The sequence below is a fragment of the Mytilus trossulus genome, chromosome 13 (genome assembly GCF_036588685.1).
Source record: "Mytilus trossulus isolate FHL-02 chromosome 13, PNRI_Mtr1.1.1.hap1, whole genome shotgun sequence".
Lineage (NCBI taxonomy): Eukaryota > Metazoa > Mollusca > Bivalvia > Mytilida > Mytilidae > Mytilus > Mytilus trossulus.
The window spans coordinates 8,059,776-8,083,151 of record NC_086385.1 but is presented as its reverse complement, the minus strand read 5'-3'; the positions used below and the strand labels follow the sequence as shown (position 1 = coordinate 8,083,151).

General features: G+C 31.4%; 2 protein-coding genes across 2 annotated transcripts in view; one reads left to right on the top strand and one right to left on the bottom strand.

The window, feature by feature from the left end:
* Window positions 1-5,386: 5,386 nt before the first annotated feature.
* Window positions 5,387-16,326, bottom strand: LOC134693930 (protein CNPPD1-like). Its single transcript, XM_063554881.1, has 8 exons — window positions 16,072-16,326; window positions 14,297-14,384; window positions 13,607-13,688; window positions 12,806-12,926; window positions 12,076-12,204; window positions 10,559-10,620; window positions 6,813-6,918; window positions 5,387-6,217 (listed from the first exon to the last, which is right to left on the bottom strand). The coding sequence occupies exons 1-8, from the start codon at window positions 16,132-16,134 to the stop codon at window positions 5,495-5,497; spliced, it is 1,374 nt and encodes a 457-aa protein (XP_063410951.1). The 5' UTR covers window positions 16,135-16,326; the 3' UTR covers window positions 5,387-5,494.
* The window catches only part of LOC134693932 (disco-interacting protein 2 homolog C-like), an 86,986-nt gene continuing 79,911 nt past the window's right edge, over window positions 16,302-23,376 (top strand). The window contains exon 1 of the mRNA XM_063554883.1: window positions 16,302-16,486. Within this exon, the coding sequence (XP_063410953.1) occupies window positions 16,402-16,486 (85 nt within the window). The 5' untranslated portion in view covers window positions 16,302-16,401. The remainder of the gene's footprint in view (window positions 16,487-23,376) is intronic.

Here is a 23,376-nt window from a genome sequence, read left to right as displayed (position 1 = left end):
ACCTCCCAATGTTTTAAGTTCATGTTGAAGTAATTTAGATATTTCGACATAGAAGGATACTGATAGCTTACAGTACTGCTTGGTTGTGGATTTTAATCCTCCAATAGAAATCTCGAGTTAAATACAAAAACTGAAAACAGCACAATGACTCTCATTATAAACATTTTTTTCATTTCTGCTGCACTTTTCGGTTTATATATTAAATGAGTTATTAAAATAGCTTTTTCTAAAAGATAGGCTATCGTAGTTTGAAATGATTCAAATTTGAGATAACATCTACTTCAGCTTACATCGTGATGTGATTATGATAAGTGAACTAATATCATGTATCAAATCCTTTTATATTATATGTTGTTGACTTAAAAGGCTCGTCTATCGGTCTAGAATTATAAACCTGTCCCTTAATCTGTGAAAACTGTTCATACCCTTAATAAGTCGATAAGTTAATTTGTTATCATAGAATATCAAATTTTTAACAAACGAAAGAAAAACCCATTTAAAATCTCACCATAAAGATACACGAACCAGGCTTTTAGTGAGCATAGTGTGGAACATGTTTTGAGTACACTAGACACATCATTGAGCCTCAGTTCAATTTAGTGGTATGCCAAACAATTACAAACTTGATGTTGTAGTTTACATCATCGACATTCGTTCTTTCCTAGTTATAAAAACACTTAAGTATGAAAGACTATGGCGTTTTCTTGTTATCTCCTATATGTTTTAATATGTTGTTGTCTCATTGACATTCACAATCACAATTTTCCCTTGCTTATAAGTAGTAATAATTAAAATCAAACTAGAATGACAATCTTTATAAAAAAGTAAAATAACAAAAATACCAAACTCAGAGGAATATTCAAAAGGGAAGTCTATAATCAAATGGCAAAATCGAAAGCTCGAAGTTTTCTATATACCATTCCTTAAAAGACGATGCATACCTGCCAACTGTCACTATTTGCCGGATTTCTCCCACGGAGGCTCCCAAATGGAAATTTTGAAAGAGCAATTTTGTCCACAATTTTAAACAATACAATTAAATTAACAATTGCAAATGCTTGTTAAAGTATGGAAAATAAAAAACAAAACCAGATGCTCCGCAGGGCGTAGCTTTATAAGACCGCAGAGGTTGAACCCTGAACGGTTGGGGCAAGTATGGACACAACATTCAAGCTGGATTCAGCTCTAAATTTGGATTGTGATTAAATAGTTGACACAGCATAGGTTTCTGACACAGAATGAATGTGTTCTAATGAAATTAAAATTTTTGTTTTCTCTTGGAGCAATTCACTATGCTGTTGAATATTATTCCTCTCAAAAAAATGTTTGAAGAAATTTTCTTTTTATTTATGAAATTTCAAATGAGAAAATTGAACCCAATTTTTTTAATCACATCCCCCTTTCCCTTATTCCAAAACTAATCTCAATTAAAATTTCTAATGGAGTTTGCAACAATTACTACTCATTTAAATACATCATAAAATGTTAAGATGTAAACAAACTGCTTGTTATCACTGAATGGTAAAGATTATTTTAATTTATCAGTTGGTAGTAAAAAGTGAATGTATATATAACAAAGATTTAAGTTGATTTTGGACAAAGAAAGATAACTCCAAATAAAAAAATTCTTACAATTAGATATTTCTTGCTTACTATTCTGGACAAAGAAAGATAACTCTAATTAAAAACAAAATTGCTATTTCACAATATTTTGCAATAAGATATTTCTTGCCATTGTGCAATACTGTGCAATTGAAAAGACTTGCTATTGCACAAAACTTAATATAATTTTAGATCCTGATTTGGACCAACTTGAAAACTGGGCCCATAATCAAAAATCTAAGTACATGTTTGGATTCAGCATATCAAAGAACCCCAAGATTTCAATTTTTGTTAAAATCAAACTAAGTTTAATTTTGGACCCTTTGGACTTTAATGTAGACCAATTTGAAAATAAGACCAAAAATGAGGAATCTACATACACAGTTAGATTTGGCATTTTATCAAAGAACACCATTTATTCAATTTTTGATGAAATCAAACAAAGTTTAATTTTGGACCCTGATTTGGACCAACTTGAAAACTGGGCCGATAATCAAGAATCTAAGTACATTTTTAGATTCAGCATATCAAAGAACCCAACCAATTAATTTTTTGTCAAAATCAAACGAAGTTTAATTTTGGACCCTTTGGACCTTAATGTAGACCAATTTGAAAACGGGACCAAAAGTTAAAAATCTACATACACAGTTAGATTCGGCATATCAAAGAACCCCAATTATTCAATTTTTATGAAATCAAACGAAGTTTAATTTTGGACCCTTTGGGCCCCTTATTCCTAAACTGTTGGGACCAAAACTCCCAAAATCATTACCAACCTTCCTTTTATGGTCATAAACCTTGTGTTTAAATTTCATAGATTTCTATTTACTTATACTAAAGTTATGGTGCGAAAACCAAGAAAAATGCTTATTTGGGTCCCTTTTTGGCCCCTAATTCCTAAACTGTTGGGACCTAAACTCCCAAAATCAATACCAACCTTCCTTTTGTGGTCATAAACATTATGTTTAAATTTCATTGATTTCTATTTACTTAAACTAAAGTTATTGTGCGAAAACCAAGAATAATGCTTATTTGGGCCCTTTTTTGGCCCCTAATTCCTACACTGTTGAAACCAAAACTCCCAAAATCAATCCCAACCTTTCTTTTATGGTCATAAACCTTGTGTCAAAATTTCATAGATTTCTATTAACTTAAACTAAAGTTATAGTGCGAAAACCAAGAAAATGCTTATTTGGGCCCTTTTTGGCCCCTAATTCCTAAAATGTTGGGACCAAAACTCCCAAAATCAATACCAACCTTCCTTTTGTGGTCATAAACCTTGTGATAAAATTTCATAGATTTATATTCACTTTTACTAAAGTTAGAGTGCGAAAACTAAAAGTATTCGGACGACGACGACGACGCCAACGTGATAGCAATATGACGAAATTTTTTTCAAAATTTGCGGTCGTATAAAAACCCAACAAAACAACATTAAACATAAAACATCAAAACATATTTAATTACCGCCTTGAAAATGCATGAAAATCATGTCAAGGACAATAACTTGTCCATTGTCAGTTTCAGCCAAATTGAATAAATTTCTAGATTTTTTTGCTATTTGCTATTGCTTTTAAGCTACTTTAGTTCTGCAAAATTGTACGGGTAAGCACTTCCTGAAAATAATCAAAACAACATACATGTAGATATTTTCAAATTTTATTTTATTTAAATAGTGTAAAGGCTGTTACATCATACAATTTTCTTGGATTGAACCTCTTATTCACACCCTATTGCCAGCTAGCAGCTCTACAAATACAATAGGAACTGTGTTTCTTGTTGATATATGAAAAAAAAAACCCACCACTTTTGGCTATTGAGAACAGCAGATTTTTGACTGTGTTACGATTTCTCTCATGCCAAAAGCCAGTAGTAGGGTGTGTTATTTGATAGTGCAAGCTCTCTGCATTTAATTTTCTTGTCCCAATCTAAACCTGGCTTAGAATGTAAAGATATCTGCATTACACATGTAGCAGTCTGTTGCAAGATTGGTTTTAGAGAGCTAGAGTATAAAATCGAAAGAAAAATTATAATTTTATGGCTGCCTTTTTACCTTCATGACATTATCTAAAAAATCTTTTGACACATGTAAAGCTAAAAAAAATTACTCTACAGCACACATGTAATTTTCATCCATCAATGAGGGGGTGATTCAGGGATGCTTTGACATTTCCCAAAATCCCACTTGTTTGGATTTCACTTTTTTAGCCCCTACATCACAAAACATGACATGAGCCAACTTTCTTGATAGTTCCAAGTGCCCACCCTTTGATGTACTCCATCTTAAGAATTGAAAGCATCATATATTAAAATATATATGTCATGGAAATATGTATGTATAAGATCAGCTAGCTTTCATGTATTCAATGATTTTACAAAATCTTTTATTAGATTTGAGTTGAAATCAGTTGGCTTTCTATACATGTATATCATGTATATATCTTATTCTACCATGGATAAACAAAAAAATCACCCTAACTGTAGTGTCACTTATTTTTTGATGATTTTTTTTGTGACAAATAAAACTGAGGTGGTCTGTGACTTTGGTTTAACTATTGAAATCTACATATTTAATATCTTATACGAACTTGTGGTTTCAGGTGGACATATAAGGCCATGTAAAAATAATTGATGGTTTCCCCTAACCCGACCAGGTCATTTCTTAACCACAGGGTCATTAAATTTTATTGCAAAAAAAAAAAATATAAAAAAAAAAAAAAAATTTTTTTTTGCAGAGACAACTTCAAGTGTTGAAAATGTTTTATAGTTCTACTATAGAAACAAAACATATAGATATAAAATTATGAATAGTAACAAAAATAATGTTAGGGGAAACCAACAATTAATTTTCCTTGGCCTAATACTCAATGGGTATACAAAAATGTAATAACTTTTGATAAGGCACCAAAAATGTATAAATAATGGAAATTAAAGCCTCTTGTTAATACTTCTGTGAAGACTATGTAAATTGTCTCCTGGTTTGGCTTTAAGATTTTTTGGTTTAAATTAAATGGGTAAGTCACAAAGTTGTTTAATAAACATGCTAAACTTGATAAATACTTAATTGATTTTGTTGTTTTGGTATGTTTCTCTAAAATCAGAAAAGAAACATGACTTAAAAACAAAAAAAAACACATTTAAAGAAAAAATAACTTGAATGTCTACTTGAAAATAGAAAAAAAACCATTTAATGCAATTTTTCTAGAAGCACAAACTCATATTACAAATTAAATTAAATCATCATTGAGTTGTTGACAAAATATCATGAATATGGAGTCATTCTGCATGTGTTCTGTTAAATTTAATATTGAAGAATTATGTGACAAAAATATTTATTGGGGGCACAGACGGAAAATTGCTGGCAATATAGCTATAAGAGTAGGAGTATAATTGTAATATCAATAGTTTGTTTGTTTAATTGTAAATAATTAGGATTGATATATTTATAATATTTTTTCCTAAAAATAATTGTTGATATGCACCTGTCATGCCTGTATAATATAATCATCATGCTTGTTCAGTTCTCACTAACCACAGTAAATTTTGCACGTCACCACATTTTTGTAACTTGTTTTCGCAAAAATTTTGATATAAAATCATTAATCATGTAATTATCTGGATTTTTTTTTTTTCAAATCTAAATTTTTCACAATTTAATGCATTAAGCTGATTGTTTTAACATCTTTACTTATCATGCACATTAATTCCAACTAAAAAATTAAAATGAATTAAACTGATATCATTAATCAGTGTTAATAGTTTCTGGCCACCTGAAATTTTGTGAGGTGAGATATTTGCCAATATTTGATTTGTTTAATTTTTTAAAGTATTTATACTGACAATTACAAAATTTTTAAATGGTGGAGGACAAAATTTACTGCCACTTGTACTGTTAAGTTGTTACATATATAGGAAAATGTAAACCAGTATTAAAGCCAGGTACATCTGGAAACATAGTACTAGAAAGAGTATCAGTTAACGTCCAACTGCTTCCCTGTTCACAACAACATTTAACAGCGCAATCAAATTTCTGGCTCTTGCACATTCGAAGTCCTGACATTTCGTCATTCAAAGCACCCTGTATTTGTTTTCCGTGTTGTAGATTCCGCCGAGAGTTTTTCTGACATGATTGGCAATCGGTACAATAGTCCCATAAATCCCATTCTTGTGAATCTTCAGTTACATTCTTACAATTAGGTCTAGCAGACGAAGGAAGGCAAGGCCCGTTTGAACAAAATAAGTTCTGTGTTTGTTTTTCCTTTGCACTTGAAGATACTGTTCCTGATTTAATTTGATCCATTGCTGAGTACCAGAACTTGACAAATGTGGTGGGTAAAGACACAACAGTCATCAATTCTGCTAACATGTAATCAATGGATTCTTTGGTAAAACTTGGTTTTTGGTCAATTGGTAACTTAGGTTCTTCCTGTGTCACATTCTCATCAGTGATAGCGTCTCTAACAGGAAGCACACCTGTGATGGGAAGGGGAGTTAATCTGCCTTGTGAATGTAGGATGATGGGACCTAATGTTGCTGTAGCAGCAGTTACCAACACTGTAGAACCAATCATTGTTAGGATACCAGTCAGGTAGGTCAAGGAGGAAACCAGTATGACCTGAAATGGAAAAGTAAATCATCGAAATTACAAGGAGATAAATAAAATTCGTTTTTAATTTTTCAACGTAGATATTTCTTATCCATTGCCATTGGCAAATATTACATGTATATCAAGGATTGTTAGCCGACTAATATGTTTATCCTCAAAGCTTAAGGTTCCCAGTTGTTGCTCTTACTCCTAGATATCCGTTTCTTAGTAGAGAAGAACAAATTCTAGTTTTAATGTCTTTGTTATAAAAAAAATATCAAGAGCAGTTATTTAGGGCTATTCCATTAAAATGTATGTGGGAGGGTTGGAAGGGAAGTTTTATTATTGAATGAGGGTCATGAGTCTTTTTCAGTATGCATCTATTACCATTAAGTAAAATTATCTCAATAAGGTTCTTGGTTGTAGGGATGTTTTGCAAGTCCCTTCCTACCCTCCCACATTCATTTTAATGGAATATCCCTCAGTATATTTCATAGACATAGGTCTACTATTGAAAAATAAAGTCACCCTCTAAAAGTCTGAGTTAGTTTTTTTTTTTTTAAATTTGTGTCTCATGACATACTGTATACCCTCCATTTGTTTTTATTCATATATTGTACCATACCTTGGAGATTTCCTGACTAATGGCCAGGAATTTAGCATCATGTGATAGCACCAATAAATCTGTATACGTAAACCATCCCCTGTCTATTCCATTTTGTAACGCTATCCTGTAATTATAACAAAGACAAAATTATGTTACAGTTATCGTCAAATTTGTACTATCATGAGCAACAAGACGGATAGCACATGAGGAGCAGGGTCTGCTCTCCCTTATAAATCTCTATTTATAGACTGTTGTTCGACATTATTGCTGTGGCATTCTCTTTTTTACTTAATGATTATTTAGTTATTGTCCCTTTGTAAATGTGATTATTGTTTGCAACCTTTTTGTTCCACATGGAAAACATGTTCCCCCAGAAATGAGCCAAATATAATATATAAGTATCCATACACTTTTTGAACTTTTTGAATACAAGTTAGTCTAAATATAATTCCATTAAATCTCTACATTACATATCAATTTTCCAGATTAAAAACTACTAAAAAATGTCTTTATATACAGTACATTCCGTGACATAGTCTGAAAAATGTCGCAGGTTTTAAAAAGGATCAGCATCAGCGACCTAAATGTCGATGATTGATTACCTGTTGTCAATCAAATCATCAGCTGATAATAAGTGCAATAAAATCAGCCAAGCGTGCATGGTCGGCCGCACATGCTACTTTATATTATGTAATTAGTAATGATAATGTTACAGGTAAAATCGATAATTACATAATAGACATTTAAAAGGCATGAACGGTTTTCAGATTGTTTCAGTTCAGTTCTAATTTTTTAATTTACCAATAAAAGAAATATGTTTTTTTCAGGTCTGTCCGAGAAAGAAACATTCTACACATTATTGTTCTCTTATTTATCTTCTCAGTTTATCTTTTTTACGATTCGAATATAAATTCAAATATCTCTTCCTTTCCGTTCTTTTCTCATTACTTCTACATTCAGTTATATTTCTACATTCAGTTATATGTTCTAGTATTTTGTAGATTAGTTTTCTTTTAAAAAAACACGAGTTTCCTGTCTTTATTCATATTTGAAAACGTAATGTGAGGGAGGGAAAGAGGGGTCCTGATCCCGAAATGCCGGGCAAAAAAAAAAATCCCCAAAATCCCGGGCTTAAAAATACGAAATCCCGAGGTCCCAAATTCGAAAAAGAATTTCCGGATCCCGAAAGGATCACTCTCGAAATCCCAAGCTTAAAAACACCCGATCCTGAAGTCCCGATAAAGGTCCTATCCCCCTCTTATACCTATTCTCAAAACGTGAAATATTACTGTAATAAGAAATACACGAATGAAACAGCTGATGGAACATCTATGTAGACTATTATTGAAAAATTGTTTTTCGTTTGTAAGATACGATGTTTATTTTTATTGTAATAAAATATTTGAATGGGAAGAGAATTTGATCGAACATTTAAATGTATTGCTGGTGAAAGCGGGGTCAAGGTTGACACGATAAAATCACGTGTGTACATGTGTTTAAAACTTTGGGGTTTCCTGTTCAATTTCATGGATAAAATTTTGACGAAGAAATAACTCTTCAATAATTATTGTACTGCATAGCGAGAACGGCCGAGTAGTTACGATTGATAAAATTATAAAAGAAATTATTAGAGCATGTAACTATGTCCAGTGTTTATTCTTTGTAAAAAAACACAACGTCATATTCAACTGGATTAAAAATCTATGATAAAAAAAAATCGAGATTTTCTTCTCAGTAAAATAGTTTGCAGCAAAAAAAAATATCTCCGAGATTTTCTCTAGGTAAAATAGAATGCATCAAATTTTCCCAATTATGATTTAAAAATTACTGAATAGCGTAAATATGAGGGGGATAGGAGGGGTCCTGATCCCGAAATCCCGGGCTTAAAAACACGAAATCCCGAATTTAAATAAAGTAAATCCCGACGTCCCGAAACTCGAAAACAAGAATTCCCGTATCCCGAAAGGGTCAATCCCGAAATCCCGAGCTTAAAAACACCCAATCCCGGAGTCCCGATAAAGGTCCTATCCCCCCCTCAAATATGTGTTTACATACAATTTCGATATTTTCTTTTGTACTTGAAGAACAAGAACATGTAGGGAAAAAAAATATATACGTTTCAGAAATCAGTCACAAACAGTACAGGGTCACTACTTGATAAGGCAATTTGTGTATAATTAGTAAAACTCTTTGAAGCCCCCCTTTGAGTGTACAACACATTGAAGATATCTTTTTGAATGATTTGTGTAGCCTTGAAAAAGACTGTTATGAAATAGTTTCTGCTGCATCTCTCGTTTATACCATGTTGATCTCCTAAATACGGGACTATCGCGCTGACTTTCCAATTCTGACGGAATAGAGATAATATTTCTAGTCTATGGCAGTGACTAAGTTTAGATTTCGGCATTATCGTAAACGATCTTTTCTCTGAATGTGCATTTACCATGTTTACAATACTGAATAAATAATCTTTATTTACAAATCTTTATATATACATGTAGGATATATTTTAATCATATAACTTTAATATTTACAACCATGTGGAGGTAGGCATGTATTTCCTTTCACTAAACATGCTGGTGTCCCTTTAAAAAACATACTTGACAATTATGTCTCCGCAATGTCTATCACAAATACATGTATGCAACTAATGGGAAATAATATTTTTTTTAATATTAAAGTATGTGTTTTTAAAGAGAAATATATATTAAACTCATTTCCAAAACAACTTTCCAGTGAATTTATTTCTGCTCTTAAAAATTAATTGATTAAAGATGAGTTTTGTTCTTTTTCTCAAATCAGTTAAAAATCAAAGAAATAAAGGATAATTGTGTTGACAAGCATTCTTAAATAATCTTGTTTTTGTTTTATTTATTCAATTAATGAACTTGATTAAGAACAAAAGCTTTAACCTATAAAATCTGACAAGCCGGCTTTACAAGATTAAAAGAAAAAATTTTTTTTACAAATATTTTATTTACTGGTGAAACATCAAAAACAAGACTAAATAATACCAAGAATGCTACAAATAACTAAAGAAAAAAGGGAGAGCTTTAACCTATAAAATCAGACAAGGTCACAAGATTAAAAAAAGAGGAATTACACACATACATTGTTCATGTACCAATTCAAAACATATTCTTTTATATATAAAACCAAAATCCTTTAAAATGACAACTTGTTTTAGCACAAACAAGAGAAATAAAATAAACAAACACAATTATTTTATTTTATTTACTGATTTCCTTAAAAAAAAAATAATCTTTTTTTATTATTTGTAATTCTTCATTCAATAGATATTAATTAAATTAATAGGAAGATGGTTATAAATATATATTACATTTAAGATTTAGTTTTTATTAATATTTGAACAAATATTAGATTAAGAATAAATTCTTTAAGATACAGCAGGTGAAGAATATAAAACAGATATATTCTTTAATGTTTTATTCTGACAGACAAAATAACTGAAAAGCATAATAAAAGTTATATTTTTTCTTAATTCTGCAAGGACAACACAGGTAAATTTACCTGTACAGCTAAATATGATGTAATCAAGACATGAAACCTTCTACCTGTTAAAGGATTTAAAACACCTGGCTGATCACCTTTAATTATCCCAGCAGGTAGTCTGACCATCAGCCAGAGATTTATGACCCCCCAATAAAAGCCCAGCATTTAATGCCAGGCATACAAGATGCTGATGATTTTTCAGACCATGTCACAGTGTGTACTGTATATATATATATATGTACAAAAGTTACCTTGTTTCAATGTTATGAAGCACCTTGCCGAATTCTTTGTCACTAACAAATAAATTCCAGTCCTGTAATCATTTAAACATCAATTAATAGAATGCAAAATTATTTTAACAATGCTTTGATTACTTCTTTAATGATAAGATTAAAATACTGAACCTAAATGTGTTTTGCTCATTTTTTATGGCTGTACAATTCGGAGATAACTGTATGTATTTTAAACTCTGATGGTATCAATTGGTGAATTGATGGTCGCAAATTAAGTTTAATGGACATGTGTTAGCAGAGCCAGTAAACAGGTATTTGCAGACTATTAAATCACCAATTCATGCCATTAGAGCTTAAAATCCAATATTGTTATCTCCATTCTCATGAAACTGAAAGAAAACAAATAAACCATTCATTTAATATCTGTCATGCATCTGCTGCGCTGGCGTGTACATTATCAAAGCATCAATTCTGAATTGATGCCATGAAAATTGGTGACGTTATACAATCAAAATGAATGTTTCAAACAATATTTCATTAGTATGACCTATAGTTGTTTACATCCATGTCATTTGGTCTCATCGACAATCAAATCATATCTTATAAAGTTTTATCAAAATCAAATTTGTCATTGCGTAAATTTTTGTCATATATATCTCATCTTGAAAAAAATTCTGCTATCATTTTCAAATAGTTTTGAAGGTAGATAGTATTTTGTAAGTTTTAAGCAATAAGATAGTAAGAACATTCTTATGCAAATGCAATTCTTAGTGCAAAATGTGCTACAAGTATTGGCATTCAATCAACTCAGACTTATAAAGATTTGCGTTCAATTGTTTTGATTTTAAGAAATAAATTTAAAAAAAATGGTCAAATAATCATTTAGATTTTTGCTTTCACTTAAGGTGGCTCGTGGGTACAAAAATTTTAGCAAAATATTAAACCTTTATTTTTTCATTACAAATTTCATTTATTACACTACTAGTTGTTACTTTATGATATGGTAAATAAAACAACCGAAAAAAATGATTTGGTTTGGCCGCAGATGACTTTAAAAATTGAAAAAGCTCAAAATTATCTCCCGTTGGTGCGAAAATGCCATTTTTTGGCCTTAAATTTGAAATATCTTTTTTAACTCATCGGTGACCTATACTTTTTCTTATTGTTTTCAAATAAGCTGTACATAAACTAAATAATTATAAAATTTAAGCGATTTCTTATATTAGGTTATTTTTTTATTTCGATATTTCCTCCTTTTCTCCTATTAGTTCAACAGAAAAAAAGGACATTAACAAAAATGTATGCTTCTTCCAGAGGCAGATTTTAGTATAAATGAACGGTGACCCCATTTTTTTATTTCATTTTTCTTTTAAGTATATGATAAACTTCATTTTTGAAAAAATATAGCAAAATCGTATATTAGAAAAAAAATTTAATTTATACCCAGGAGCCCCCTTAATCCACAAAATCATAATCCACACAGGCGACTTAATTACGAAAGTAAATTTTTCATTCCACAATAATGATATCCTTACAATGGCTGATAGAAATTCTCGTTCCATTTGATTAATTTCCTCTGTTTCCATGTCAACTGAGTCTGCCCATTCATCGTTAAAGACTTCTTCATCTATACCTTCATCATACATAAACTTGGAAGCCATCATCTATAAAAAATACAAATTAATTAATTTTGGATTTTATACTTGTAACTAATTTTTCCTATGTACATGTATAGCTATTTCAAATCTTAAGATGAAATAAAAAGTTTGTTTGGTTGATTAATTATTGTTTAACACTACTTTCAGTATTTATTTCCTTATCTTGGCATTTTAATTGGAAACAAGAGAACATATGTACAGAGAGAACCATTAAAATTATCAGGAAATCTGACAAAATCCTGTCAATTTTTTTTACATTACAATGATTAAGCATGTGTTATAAAACCCAAATGTTCTTTGCAGAGTGATTGTAACAAGTAAGGAAAACTTAATTATTCAAGTCTATACACCAAATCAATTTTCACGATGAATTTAATTAAGATTTTCATGTGTTATTTTTATATGGAATCATTGCATTTTTCCACAATAAAGTTAACAGTGGAATGTAATGTTATCTACATTGCTTGAATTTCATACTTGTAATTTAATTGTTTTTTCCCTTACATTATCTTATGGATGTGATGCTAGAAGTAAGATGCTATGTTTAAAACTTTCCTTTTTACACTGATACAATTTATAGGAAAACTTGTTTAAGGAGAAATCTTACCATTGAAATAAGAAAGAGGTCAGAGGAGGATATTTGTTGTAGGTATTCCGGATTCTTTGTCTGAAGTCTGTTAGTATAGATCATACCCATCATCATAGTAGAAGGAGATATACAGTTCTCTCTGTAATAAAAAAAGTACAAATGTGATACAATCCGTAAATCACCTCAAAATGAGGGTCACAACTTCAATCAAACTTAGGCATGTTAGGTGTACAAATGGTGTAAATTTCAACAAATTATGTAAATCTAGAAATAAAATCAAAAGAGATTCTTCCTATGTTGTTTTTTTAAAACTTCAAATAAAAAGTAGAGAAGATACATTTAAAATACAAATGAAAGTAGATAAACAAGTTTAATGAGTAGAAGAAAAAACATTTTTTTAATTCCAGACAATATTTTTTACAATTGTCTCCCTTGGATATATTTTTTTTTTAATCTGATAGATCAACATTAAATTATCTAATTTTAGGTTAAGATTTTTCACCAATAATATATATTATTCAAGGTCTTGCTATCGACCTTGAATGAGTGTATATATTTGTGTATAAGTTAGAACAACTGTATAATTTTGGTATTTTATGTGACTGTCATTCACATGAGTTTTAGTTAGTTATCAACCATTTTTTTTTATAAAGAAAATGCCTGTACCAAGTCAGGATTATGACAGTTGGTATCATTTGTTAGATGTGTCAGAACTATTGATTTTGCCAATTGCTTACAGACTTTCCATTTAGAATTTCCCTAAAGTTCAGTATTTTTGTTGTTTACTTACATTTTTTTTTTACATTATCATTTACTCACCTGCTTGCGGCAGCCACCATATATTGGTCAATTTTTCCAAGTTTACGAGGAGCTCTTTCTTGAAACAGTTCCACTGCAATATCTACAAAAAATGAAATATAAAGTGTTCAGAAAAATATTTGTGTCTTTTAAAGAATTTTTACACATTTCATAAAATTTAAACATTGAGTACATGAACTTAAATGTTTTTTATAAGAAGAATTTACATAACCCAACAAAAAGTTGTGGATACATGTAAATCAAACTGTATAATGTAAAGCTGTAAACCTGTTGATTTAAGACAATTTAAACAGAAAATGTAGCAACAATCAATTTATTCTGCCACATGAAGAAGGGGTGGATGCCTATACAATTTAACCTACAACTCTGATTTTGTAAAAATGATGATAATGAGAGCCTAATTCATTTTCAGAAAGTATTCAACAAGTAAAATGTGCAAATCTTATTATGAAAGACAAAAAAGGCCTGTTTACTCTAGATGCAGCATTTGCTAAAAGTTTCGACTAGGACAGGTGGAAAATAACAAAATCAATACAGCTGTAATGTAATTAGCAAAATAATTCAACAGTTGTCTCCCTTGGAACTTTAATTAAACAATAATGTTCACTGTTTTCTAACTGATGCTTTGATTTTTTTAATATTAAAACATACACAGGATAACTTGAGAAAGGTCAAAGGTCAAATTTCTACCTGTTAGAGGTAACGAGGGTCTTTCTGTGTTGGGCATCTTTCCGTAATACAAAGTCTTTCTAAATCTTTCTGTTAAAGCATCATGATCCTGTTGAAAAATAATAATCATCAAAATCAAGGTAAATTTCAGTCTTCACAATGAACTGCTAAATCTACAGGCCCAGAGCTCAATTTTTAAAAATTTTAAGTTAGATTCTGTGGGCCTGTAGATATGATTTTTACAGGCCCAAGAGCAATTTTACAAGCCTGGGCTGCCACTCAGCGTGAAGACTGAGGTATCAGATAAAACAAATGTGTATTCATCAGATCTATGGTATTTTTTGGTGGCAGCCGTGATAATGTTATAAAGTAAAAATACCATACACGTTCACACCCTTTTCATTGGTTTTGTGTTTAATAATTTTGTAATCTGGTTTTGGTAGGTGAAGAGCTATAAATAATTTTTTTGTCATTGTCTCATAATAAATCAAGATTCTAACTACGTTTTTTTGTGTGTTGAATAAATCTTTATCATGTTTTGGATAGTGTAAATGCTATATAAATAAAAAAAACATTGTTTCTAACTACAGTGAGATTTAGCAATGTCTTTATGGCGTTGTAAGTCAATAATTCATCATCAATCTTTCTAAGCATAATATGTCGTTGCTAGTGACCCTTTAAAAACAATTAAATTTTGTGTTTTTCATTTGAAATCTCCAATGTTTTACTCATACCAAGCTAAACATATGCAGTATTTACATCAAAGCAGGTTAAAACAACAAATTGCAATCATGATTTTCTGATAATTTAACTGGAATTCGATTTAATATTAGGTGCGAAAGTATACTGGGCATGAACAGACCTGATATCATAAAATCTAGGATGTGATTTCTGATGTTGTAATTGATAAATTTCAAAATCTTGGTCCATTCTTGTTTTGATTAGTGTACATGGTGTATACACCTTATTGCTAATCCCTGCTGCTTGAACTTTTGACGTCAATCACTTTTCCATTGTGGAATCAGATGTTTTGTTTTATGACGTCAACATTTAAATTTGTCCGACATTGTTGGATATTACACAGGTTCCCATAAAATTTTTATGGGAACCTGTGTAATATCCAACAATGGCAGACAAATAGTGATAAGGTGTATTGCTATACATTTTTTTTCATTGTTTCAAATTAAAGTGAGCTGTAAAGAACTACAAATATATTAACTTTCATGTTTGTCTTTTAAGATCTTCAATGTGTTACTCCTACCAAGCTATATTTACATCAAAGCAAGTTTACACAACAAAAAAGAGTCAACATGCACAACAATCATTATTTTCTAATCATTCAACTGGAATTCAATCTAAAATTGGGTCGAATGTGTAGGGTGCTATATATATTTCAAATATTTCGTTACAACAGCCGCCATCATATCCTGGAACAACATTCCTCCAGATATCGAAGCTTCACAGTCTGTGAAACATTTTCGACACACCAATCCAACATGTGCGTGTCAACACTACTCCACATCTAAATTACATGTACAGCACCGTTTTTAACTGTACATACATTAACTGTACAAACAGATCTCTTTTTAAATGTACATACTTGAGAGTCGGACATTGCTGATGTAAACCTATGATATAAGTTTCTTAAATTATGGCTAAATAGGATGATTTTGTCGAACTTTGAAACAACCGGGAAAGACATGGAAGTCTGAAAGACTTCAAAGAGGAGACAGATGCCAGATGACCTTATATGGATAATCACATGAATAAACTTTGTAAATTCATTTACGACTTACATCCTTGTGGTAGTCTAACATATCCGATTCCCCTAAAGGGCAGGGGAAACGAAAATAAGACATCTTTTTCCTTGTCCTTCCTTTTTCTAGACTTTTCAGTCTTTTGTGTATTGCTTGTCACTTCGTAACATCCAGGTGAAGGTCAATCTATTCGATGTCGCGTATAACGGGATTTTAGGTTTCAACGGAGGTAAAAGTCAGAAAAATTCGGAAGATAAAATCACGCGAGACTTAGGTGTGGTGTGAAGCACTACACAAAATGGCGAAGATTGATTTTCAAACACTTGAGTGACAGACGATATTTATTTGTACATTATTTAAAAAATCACAATGGCAGATGTTGAGGTGGATTTAGCAAAGCTTCCTCAAGGCATAAATGAACAATTGCGCGAGCTTGAACTTGAGCTGTCAGAGGGTAAGAGTCTTAGAGTAAATTTTCATTGTCAGAACTCGGTGCCAAAATATTAGCACATAATCAATGATGAGACTGACTTCCTGTTATTATCACAGAAAAGATAAACACTTCCAGGACAAAATCTAGAAGTGCTAGACACATGTCATTTTGTTGCAAAGTCTATATTCGGCCCCTGAACACAGAAACATGTAAAAACAGGGACAGCTCATTAGTGAGTCATTTTGTTAAATCAGCATACAAAGAAGACTGAGAGGGGGTAGGAGGGGTCCTGATCCCGAAATCCCGGGCTTAAAAATACGACATACCGAAATCCCAGACTTAAAAACATGAAATCCTGAAGTTCTAAAAGTCTAAAAAAAAATCCGTGATCCCGAAAGTGTCAATACTGAAATCTGAGCTTAAAAAACACCGGATCCTGGAGTCCCGATAAAGGTGCTATCCCCCCTCAAGACTGCAATTATATATATGTGTGTTCATTTTCAACAGGTTCAAGTTTTTACTGCAGGAAATTTGAGTATAGAATGAATTATTCTGAGTACAGTGAAAAGTCAAATTTATAGTTGTGTTGATATCCACATCACATGCTTTTTGTGATTATTTATGAGAAGTTCTTAATTAAATTACTTTTCGCTTATATCATGTATATTCTGATATTTTCTAGTTATATTCTGTTTACCTAAAGCTATTTAAATAAAAGACATCAGATTAAACAAAACCACATAATGACATTAAAGGAGCACTAGCTACGATATATATAAAAAAATAAAGTATGATTTTTTTTAGATCAATCATTAATCAAATTGGAATAATGAAATAATAATTTGCTTTTAGCAATCAATTTCCTTTAATTTTGTTGAAATAAGCGATTAAACATAATTTTTGACTGATTCGCTTGCAAGTGAAAACGTCATCATCATTCTAACCGGTATTCATGTGAACTTCAAGTTAACCCCTAGCTAGAGATTGACAACGCATGCATTGTACGTGTACTGGTTATTTAAATAAAAAGAATGTCAACAATGAAAGTGAAACTACGGTAAATCATTTGATTACTAATTCGATGCACATAAAATCATTCTTAAATGGTTAAAAACAATAAGAAACATCTATTTTTAATCTATAAAATAAAATCAAACAGACCTATGAAAATGCAATTGCACGTGTTGTTTTAATCTATTCGTATCTTTGTTGTTGTTTACATCGCTTATATGGTCATCTGAGGTCAAATCGATAGTTAATTAGATGGTGTCTGGACTAAAATACACACGAAACGAACCTATATATTATCTACCCCATGCTCTGTAAACTGTTTATTTTAGACTTTTGATAGTTTGGATAAATGTTTTACATTGTTATAAACCAAATATGAGAATTTGAGTCAAATCGGTTACAATGAATTTGACAGCTAGTGCCCCTTTAAGGCACACTGACATTAGTTATGCCCCCAAAAAATCTGTTTATCCAAACATTCATCATGTTCATGACAATCTAATTAAATATTATTTGTTTAGGCCATGGAAAATTAATTGTTGGTTTCCCCTAACATGGGAAAATTTTAAAGACCTGCATGACCTGGCAGGCAGGCTTTTTTTTTTTTTTTTTTTTTTTTTTTTTTGTTACCATGCATAATTTTATATCTCTATGTTTTGTTTCTTTAAACTTGCATATATATTCAACACTTTAAGTTGTCTCTGCAAAAAAAATTTTTTTTTTTTTTTTTTTTTTTTTTTAATATTTTTTTTTTTTTGGCAATAAAATTTAATGACCCGGCGGTTAAAAAATGACCCGGCAGTTAAAAAATGACCCGGCGGTTAAAAAATGACCCGGTCGGGTTAGGGGAAACCATCAATTATTTTTCCATGGCCTTACAATGTAGTTTGACTGTTAATCCTTTTTCTGTTGACTTAATACATTTTGTAAGTCAATTTCTGATCCAAATCTGGTGATACACATATTCATGGTACATTATACACCTTATCGCTCTTTGTCTGATCGGCCAGACGACCCGGCCGCTTGAACTTTTGACGCATTTAACAATCACTTTTCCATTATGGCGTCAGATATTTTGTTTTATGACGTCTAAATTTTACGGGAACCTGTGTAATATCCAGTAATGGCGAACAAATAGCGATAAGGTGTATTTGATTGTTGATAATTCAATAAATTATACACTCACCTGTCCTCTTGATGAAAAGTGATATTATTCATGCTACGTATACATGGTATACCGGTCATTTGTTTTTAAACTTTTATTATGGACTTTTGGTAAAGTTTTTATTAAATATTTTCAACTGATTTAGGTTAAAGAGTCTTAAAATACACTGTTTCCTTCATTACAAATGTAATATATATAAAATAAAACATATACTGTTGGGTTTTTTTGGGGTTAAAGGTGAATTTTCTTCAAATTTATATCATTTATGCATATTCATGTATGTCATCTATGTGTTACACAAGTCTCACAGTTTCAGATACATTATGCATTACCTGAAGCAGAAAAATTGGAATGTTTTTGGGTCAGGTAATCATGGTAATATATGGTTTTATCAACTTAAAAAAAACCTTTTAAGTAAAAACTTGTTCAATATGTTCAATGTACACTGTATTTACTGAGGTCAACTTGAACCACATGTTCTCTCAAATTTTTCCATCTGTTATTAAGTATTCAACATTTTAGTCAATTTTATTGCAAATTGACCAATTAAATAAGTCAGTGAAAATAGGCCAGCATTCATGGCATTGTAGTTAAATTGTTACAAACTCACCAAAATTGATTGAAAAGGTTGGCTTGCATTCGTTACATGTATCTCCTGTTTGGTAAATCAGGATTGAACTTTGAGTAAACATTTAACTTTTCTTGATTTTGTTATAACTTGAAGAAAATAAATTCAAACAAACCATATTTCTCAAAGCTGACTCAAAAAGAAACTACATTTGTAAACATATTAATTTTTTCCTGTTTACATGTAAACAATCATTTTGACCATTGAAAATAAAATAAATTTTCAAATATATTTGAATTTATAAATCTTTGATTTTGTATTTTATTCTGTTTATTAATTAATTTACTTTGGAAAATGAAGGTTGAAAAATATCATAACCACTGAATAGTAAAGTCATAAGAAACCTTAAAAAAAAAAAAAATATGCATGTTTTTTTATGACTAAATAGATAGTTTTCATTATACAACTTTAATATGTACATATTTATATTATACTTTTTTTCTGATGAAAATTCTGTAATTTGTCCACATTTAGAAGAAGTTTACTTATTTTGAATTGCTTCCTTCGTGGAAGGAAGCAATTCGATGACATAATTTCTGTATGCATAGTCACCTGAGCGTACGTTGTTTATAACACATTTGTGCTGAGAGCAGCCATTTTGATCGTTTGGTCATAGTAAGATATGGATCTGGATCGGACCGGAAACGATTTTTTTTCAGAATTTAATAAAAAGAACTAGGGTCGGGGTGTTGTGAGTCAGGGTCCTATTTCGGCTTTTCCAATTGAATAAGAATGTGGCATACATTTTGTACACTGATTTGCTAGTCCTAATAATTTGTCTGGGTATGGTTACAGATATTATACATATATATATGTGAACCAGCATGTTTAAAATGGGTATAGTTCAAAGCAGGGCCTGAACATGATTTTGTTTTGAAGACTGAATATGCATTTAACTAGCACAACCATTCATGATCATCATCATCACCACCATTACTTGCAGTTCTGAAAATTAAAGAAGGATGGTATAAATATATTACAGGCCTGAGATTATCATTTTTGTCTTGCTTTCAAAAAGTTATGAAAATCTAGACCTCACAAATTTATATTTGTCACAAAGGAATCAGCTACTTTAAAAGAAGAACGTAGATCTAGATAATCCCCTGAAACAAATTAAGTATCAATGATAATAAATAAATATCTTCCTCATTCTTGTCAAAAGAAATTTATGTACACACTTTGCCTCTTGACATTCACCTGACCTACATCTGAATAAATCGTTAGCTTGCACGAAAAAAATTTAATTTTTCTTAAAATCATCTTCCCTCATTGTATATATCTGACAAACACTGACATAAAGTGTGCAACATGAAGAAATTATACAATCATGTTTAAATGTATTAATTCCTGATTAAGATTTAAAAATAACAGTGAACATGAGTTAAATTTATAAGCAGAGGCAGATTTAGGGGTGGGGCCCCCCTTTTCGGAAAAAAATGGTTGCTTATATATATAGGGAATCACTGAAGGGTGACTGGAGCATGCCCCCTCTCAGGCAGTTGGTGGGCCCCCACTTATGACAATTATGGATCTGCCACAGATAAGATTATACATGTATCTAAAGATTGTAGGCCATTCATCTTGTTCATAGAAATGTTCATAATTTTCAATAAAAATTTAGGAAAGGAAAAGGTTCTGATGAATGACTTTAAGGTGGTACCCAACACTTTCACTAAAATTAATTTGGCTCGTTTAATTTTCATAAAATTTTGTCAAAGTATTTACTTTGACCCTTTAACAAAATTATAAAAAAAAATCAAAAATTTTGAACCAACCGTTTTGTCAGAAAAATTACACTGGTTACATAGCAGTTTGACAAACACCAATTTTGATCATTGAGAAGCTTTATATTCCTTTTACAACACAACGTCATAAAAACGTTTAGCTAATTTTACAGAGTGATCTCCCTGTAGTGTTAGGTACCACTTTAAGTAATGGTTGGAAAACTGCAATACATTTCTACCATAGGACCATCGATATATCATGACCATGTTACTGTCATGTACATGTATCTGTGTATAATATACATGTAGTGGCAACAATCATGTACAATTGATAAAAATTTACTGTTTACACAACTATCATGTACAATACATGCATGCACTGTTTACACAACTATCATGTACATTACATGCATGCACTGTTTACACAACTATCATGTACAATACATGCATGCACTGTTTACACAACTATCATGTACATTACATGCATGCACTGTTTACACAACTATCATGTACATTACATGCATGCACTGTTTACACAACTATCATGTACATTACATGCATGCACTGTTTACACAACTATCATGTACATTACATGCATGCATTTTCATGTCTTATTGACCATCAAATGACACTCGACATGTCCAACCTCAAACATGTAGATTTATAAAAAAGATTTTTTGTAGCTGTAGTCTGTATTCATGACATTGCTGGCACTACAGTGTCAGTGAAGCCTATTAGTTGTGTGTCTTACCTTTTAAGATAGATGAACATGTAGTCATAGAACCAAATCATAGTTACTTTCATGACTTTGTGACTGTCATTTTTTCCCCGTCGATACCACTGATAAAATCTTTGTGGGCAACTATCACTTGTAAGTCCTTAGTCATTTTGCAAATTGTTTTGTATCTTTGGTTCCACTCAATGGCATTGACCACTTTCTAGTTCTATGAGTACAGCTGCACTAGCAATGACTAGTATATATATGTAACACTTAAAATTGTTATATTTAACATGATGCTAGACCTTCATTATGATGATTATCAGTGTATAATCTTATGTTGCTGACATAAAGAGGCTTATGTAGAAGCTTGTCACAGGAAATGTTTTCTTGTCTCTGCCCTCAGGCCCCTGTACATGTATATACATAGCAGAAGAGGCCCCTGTACATGTTTATATAGCAGAAGATCTTGGTGACAAGTCGACAATCATTGTTGTCTGTGTTTTTGCTGCAATGAACCCCATGTAGACATCAAATTTAGGACCCTAGACCTAGTACCACTTTCAGTGTAACTTGTTTTTTTTTTACAGCTGTAATTCCATGTAGACTCCTATTAGTCCCAATCCTATCGATTAAATTTATGATAATGTGTTATTCAAAGAATCCCATGAAGACCCTCATTATGTATACATGTAGTCATGTACCAGCATAATTTGGAACCTCTTACTTTGCAACAATTTTATTTTTATGCCCCATTTATGGGCATCATGTTTTCTGGTCTGTCAGTTCGTCCGTTTATCCGTGCGTCTGTCCTGCTTCTGGTTGAAGTTTTTGTTTAAGGAAGTCCAATCAACTTGTAACTTAGTAAACATGTTTACGGTGACCTACATGTATAGTTGTTAATGTCTGTGTCATTTTGGTCTTTTGTGGATAGTTGTCTCATTGGCATTTGTTTCCTATGATGTGATCTTTCTAATTTATTACCAAAATAGAGGTTATATCCTTTTTTTCACAGTCCACTGAACATAGAAAATGATAGTGCAGATGGGGCATCTGTGTACTAGGGACACATTCTTGTTTGGTTTCTAAATTAAGAAACCCCATGTTGAACCCTGATTAATTATATAAACTTGGTGTGAAATCAATTTTAAATTTCTATATGTCGAAACCCCATGTAGACCCCTATCACAGGAGCTTGGTAACAGTGTGAACATTTTTGTGTCTATTTAAACCTAGGGGAAGCTGCATTCTTTCCTATCATAATATCTCTTCCCCCATGTAGACCCCCTTCACGGGAGCTTGGTGACTGTGAACATTTTTGTGCCTATTTAAACCTAGGGGAAGCTGCATTCATTCCTATCATAATATCTCTTCCCCCATATGCATGTAGACCCCCTTCACGGGAGCAGCTCAGCTTGGTGACAGTGTGAACATTTTTGTGTCTGACATAGGGGAAGCTGCACTCTCTCCTATCATAATATCTCTTCCTCCATGTAGACCCCCTTCACAGGAGCTTGATGACTCATAGATGCCAACCATTACGATTTTTGCGTAGTTTCTCCGATTTTGCTATAAAAACTATGCTATTACGGTCAAAGTCGAATAGTTACCGATTACCAATCATCGCCGTTCAATTTTGTTAAACGCGGATTTTTATCATTACTT

What these genes read in the sequence shown, in the direction of transcription:
- LOC134693930 (XM_063554881.1), bottom strand. Translation starts at nt 16,134, where the DNA reads ATGTCTTATTTTCGTTTCCCCTGCCCTTTAGGGGAATCGGATATGTTA. An exon ending in GAGAATTTCTATCAGCCATT is followed by an intron (nt 10,621 to 12,075) that starts GTAAGGATATCA and finishes AAATGATTACAG; the next exon opens with GACTGGAATTTATTTGTTAG. An exon ending in CTTCATAACATTGAAACAAG is followed by an intron (nt 6,919 to 10,558) that starts GTAACTTTTGTA and finishes TTATAATTACAG; the next exon opens with GATAGCGTTACAAAATGGAA.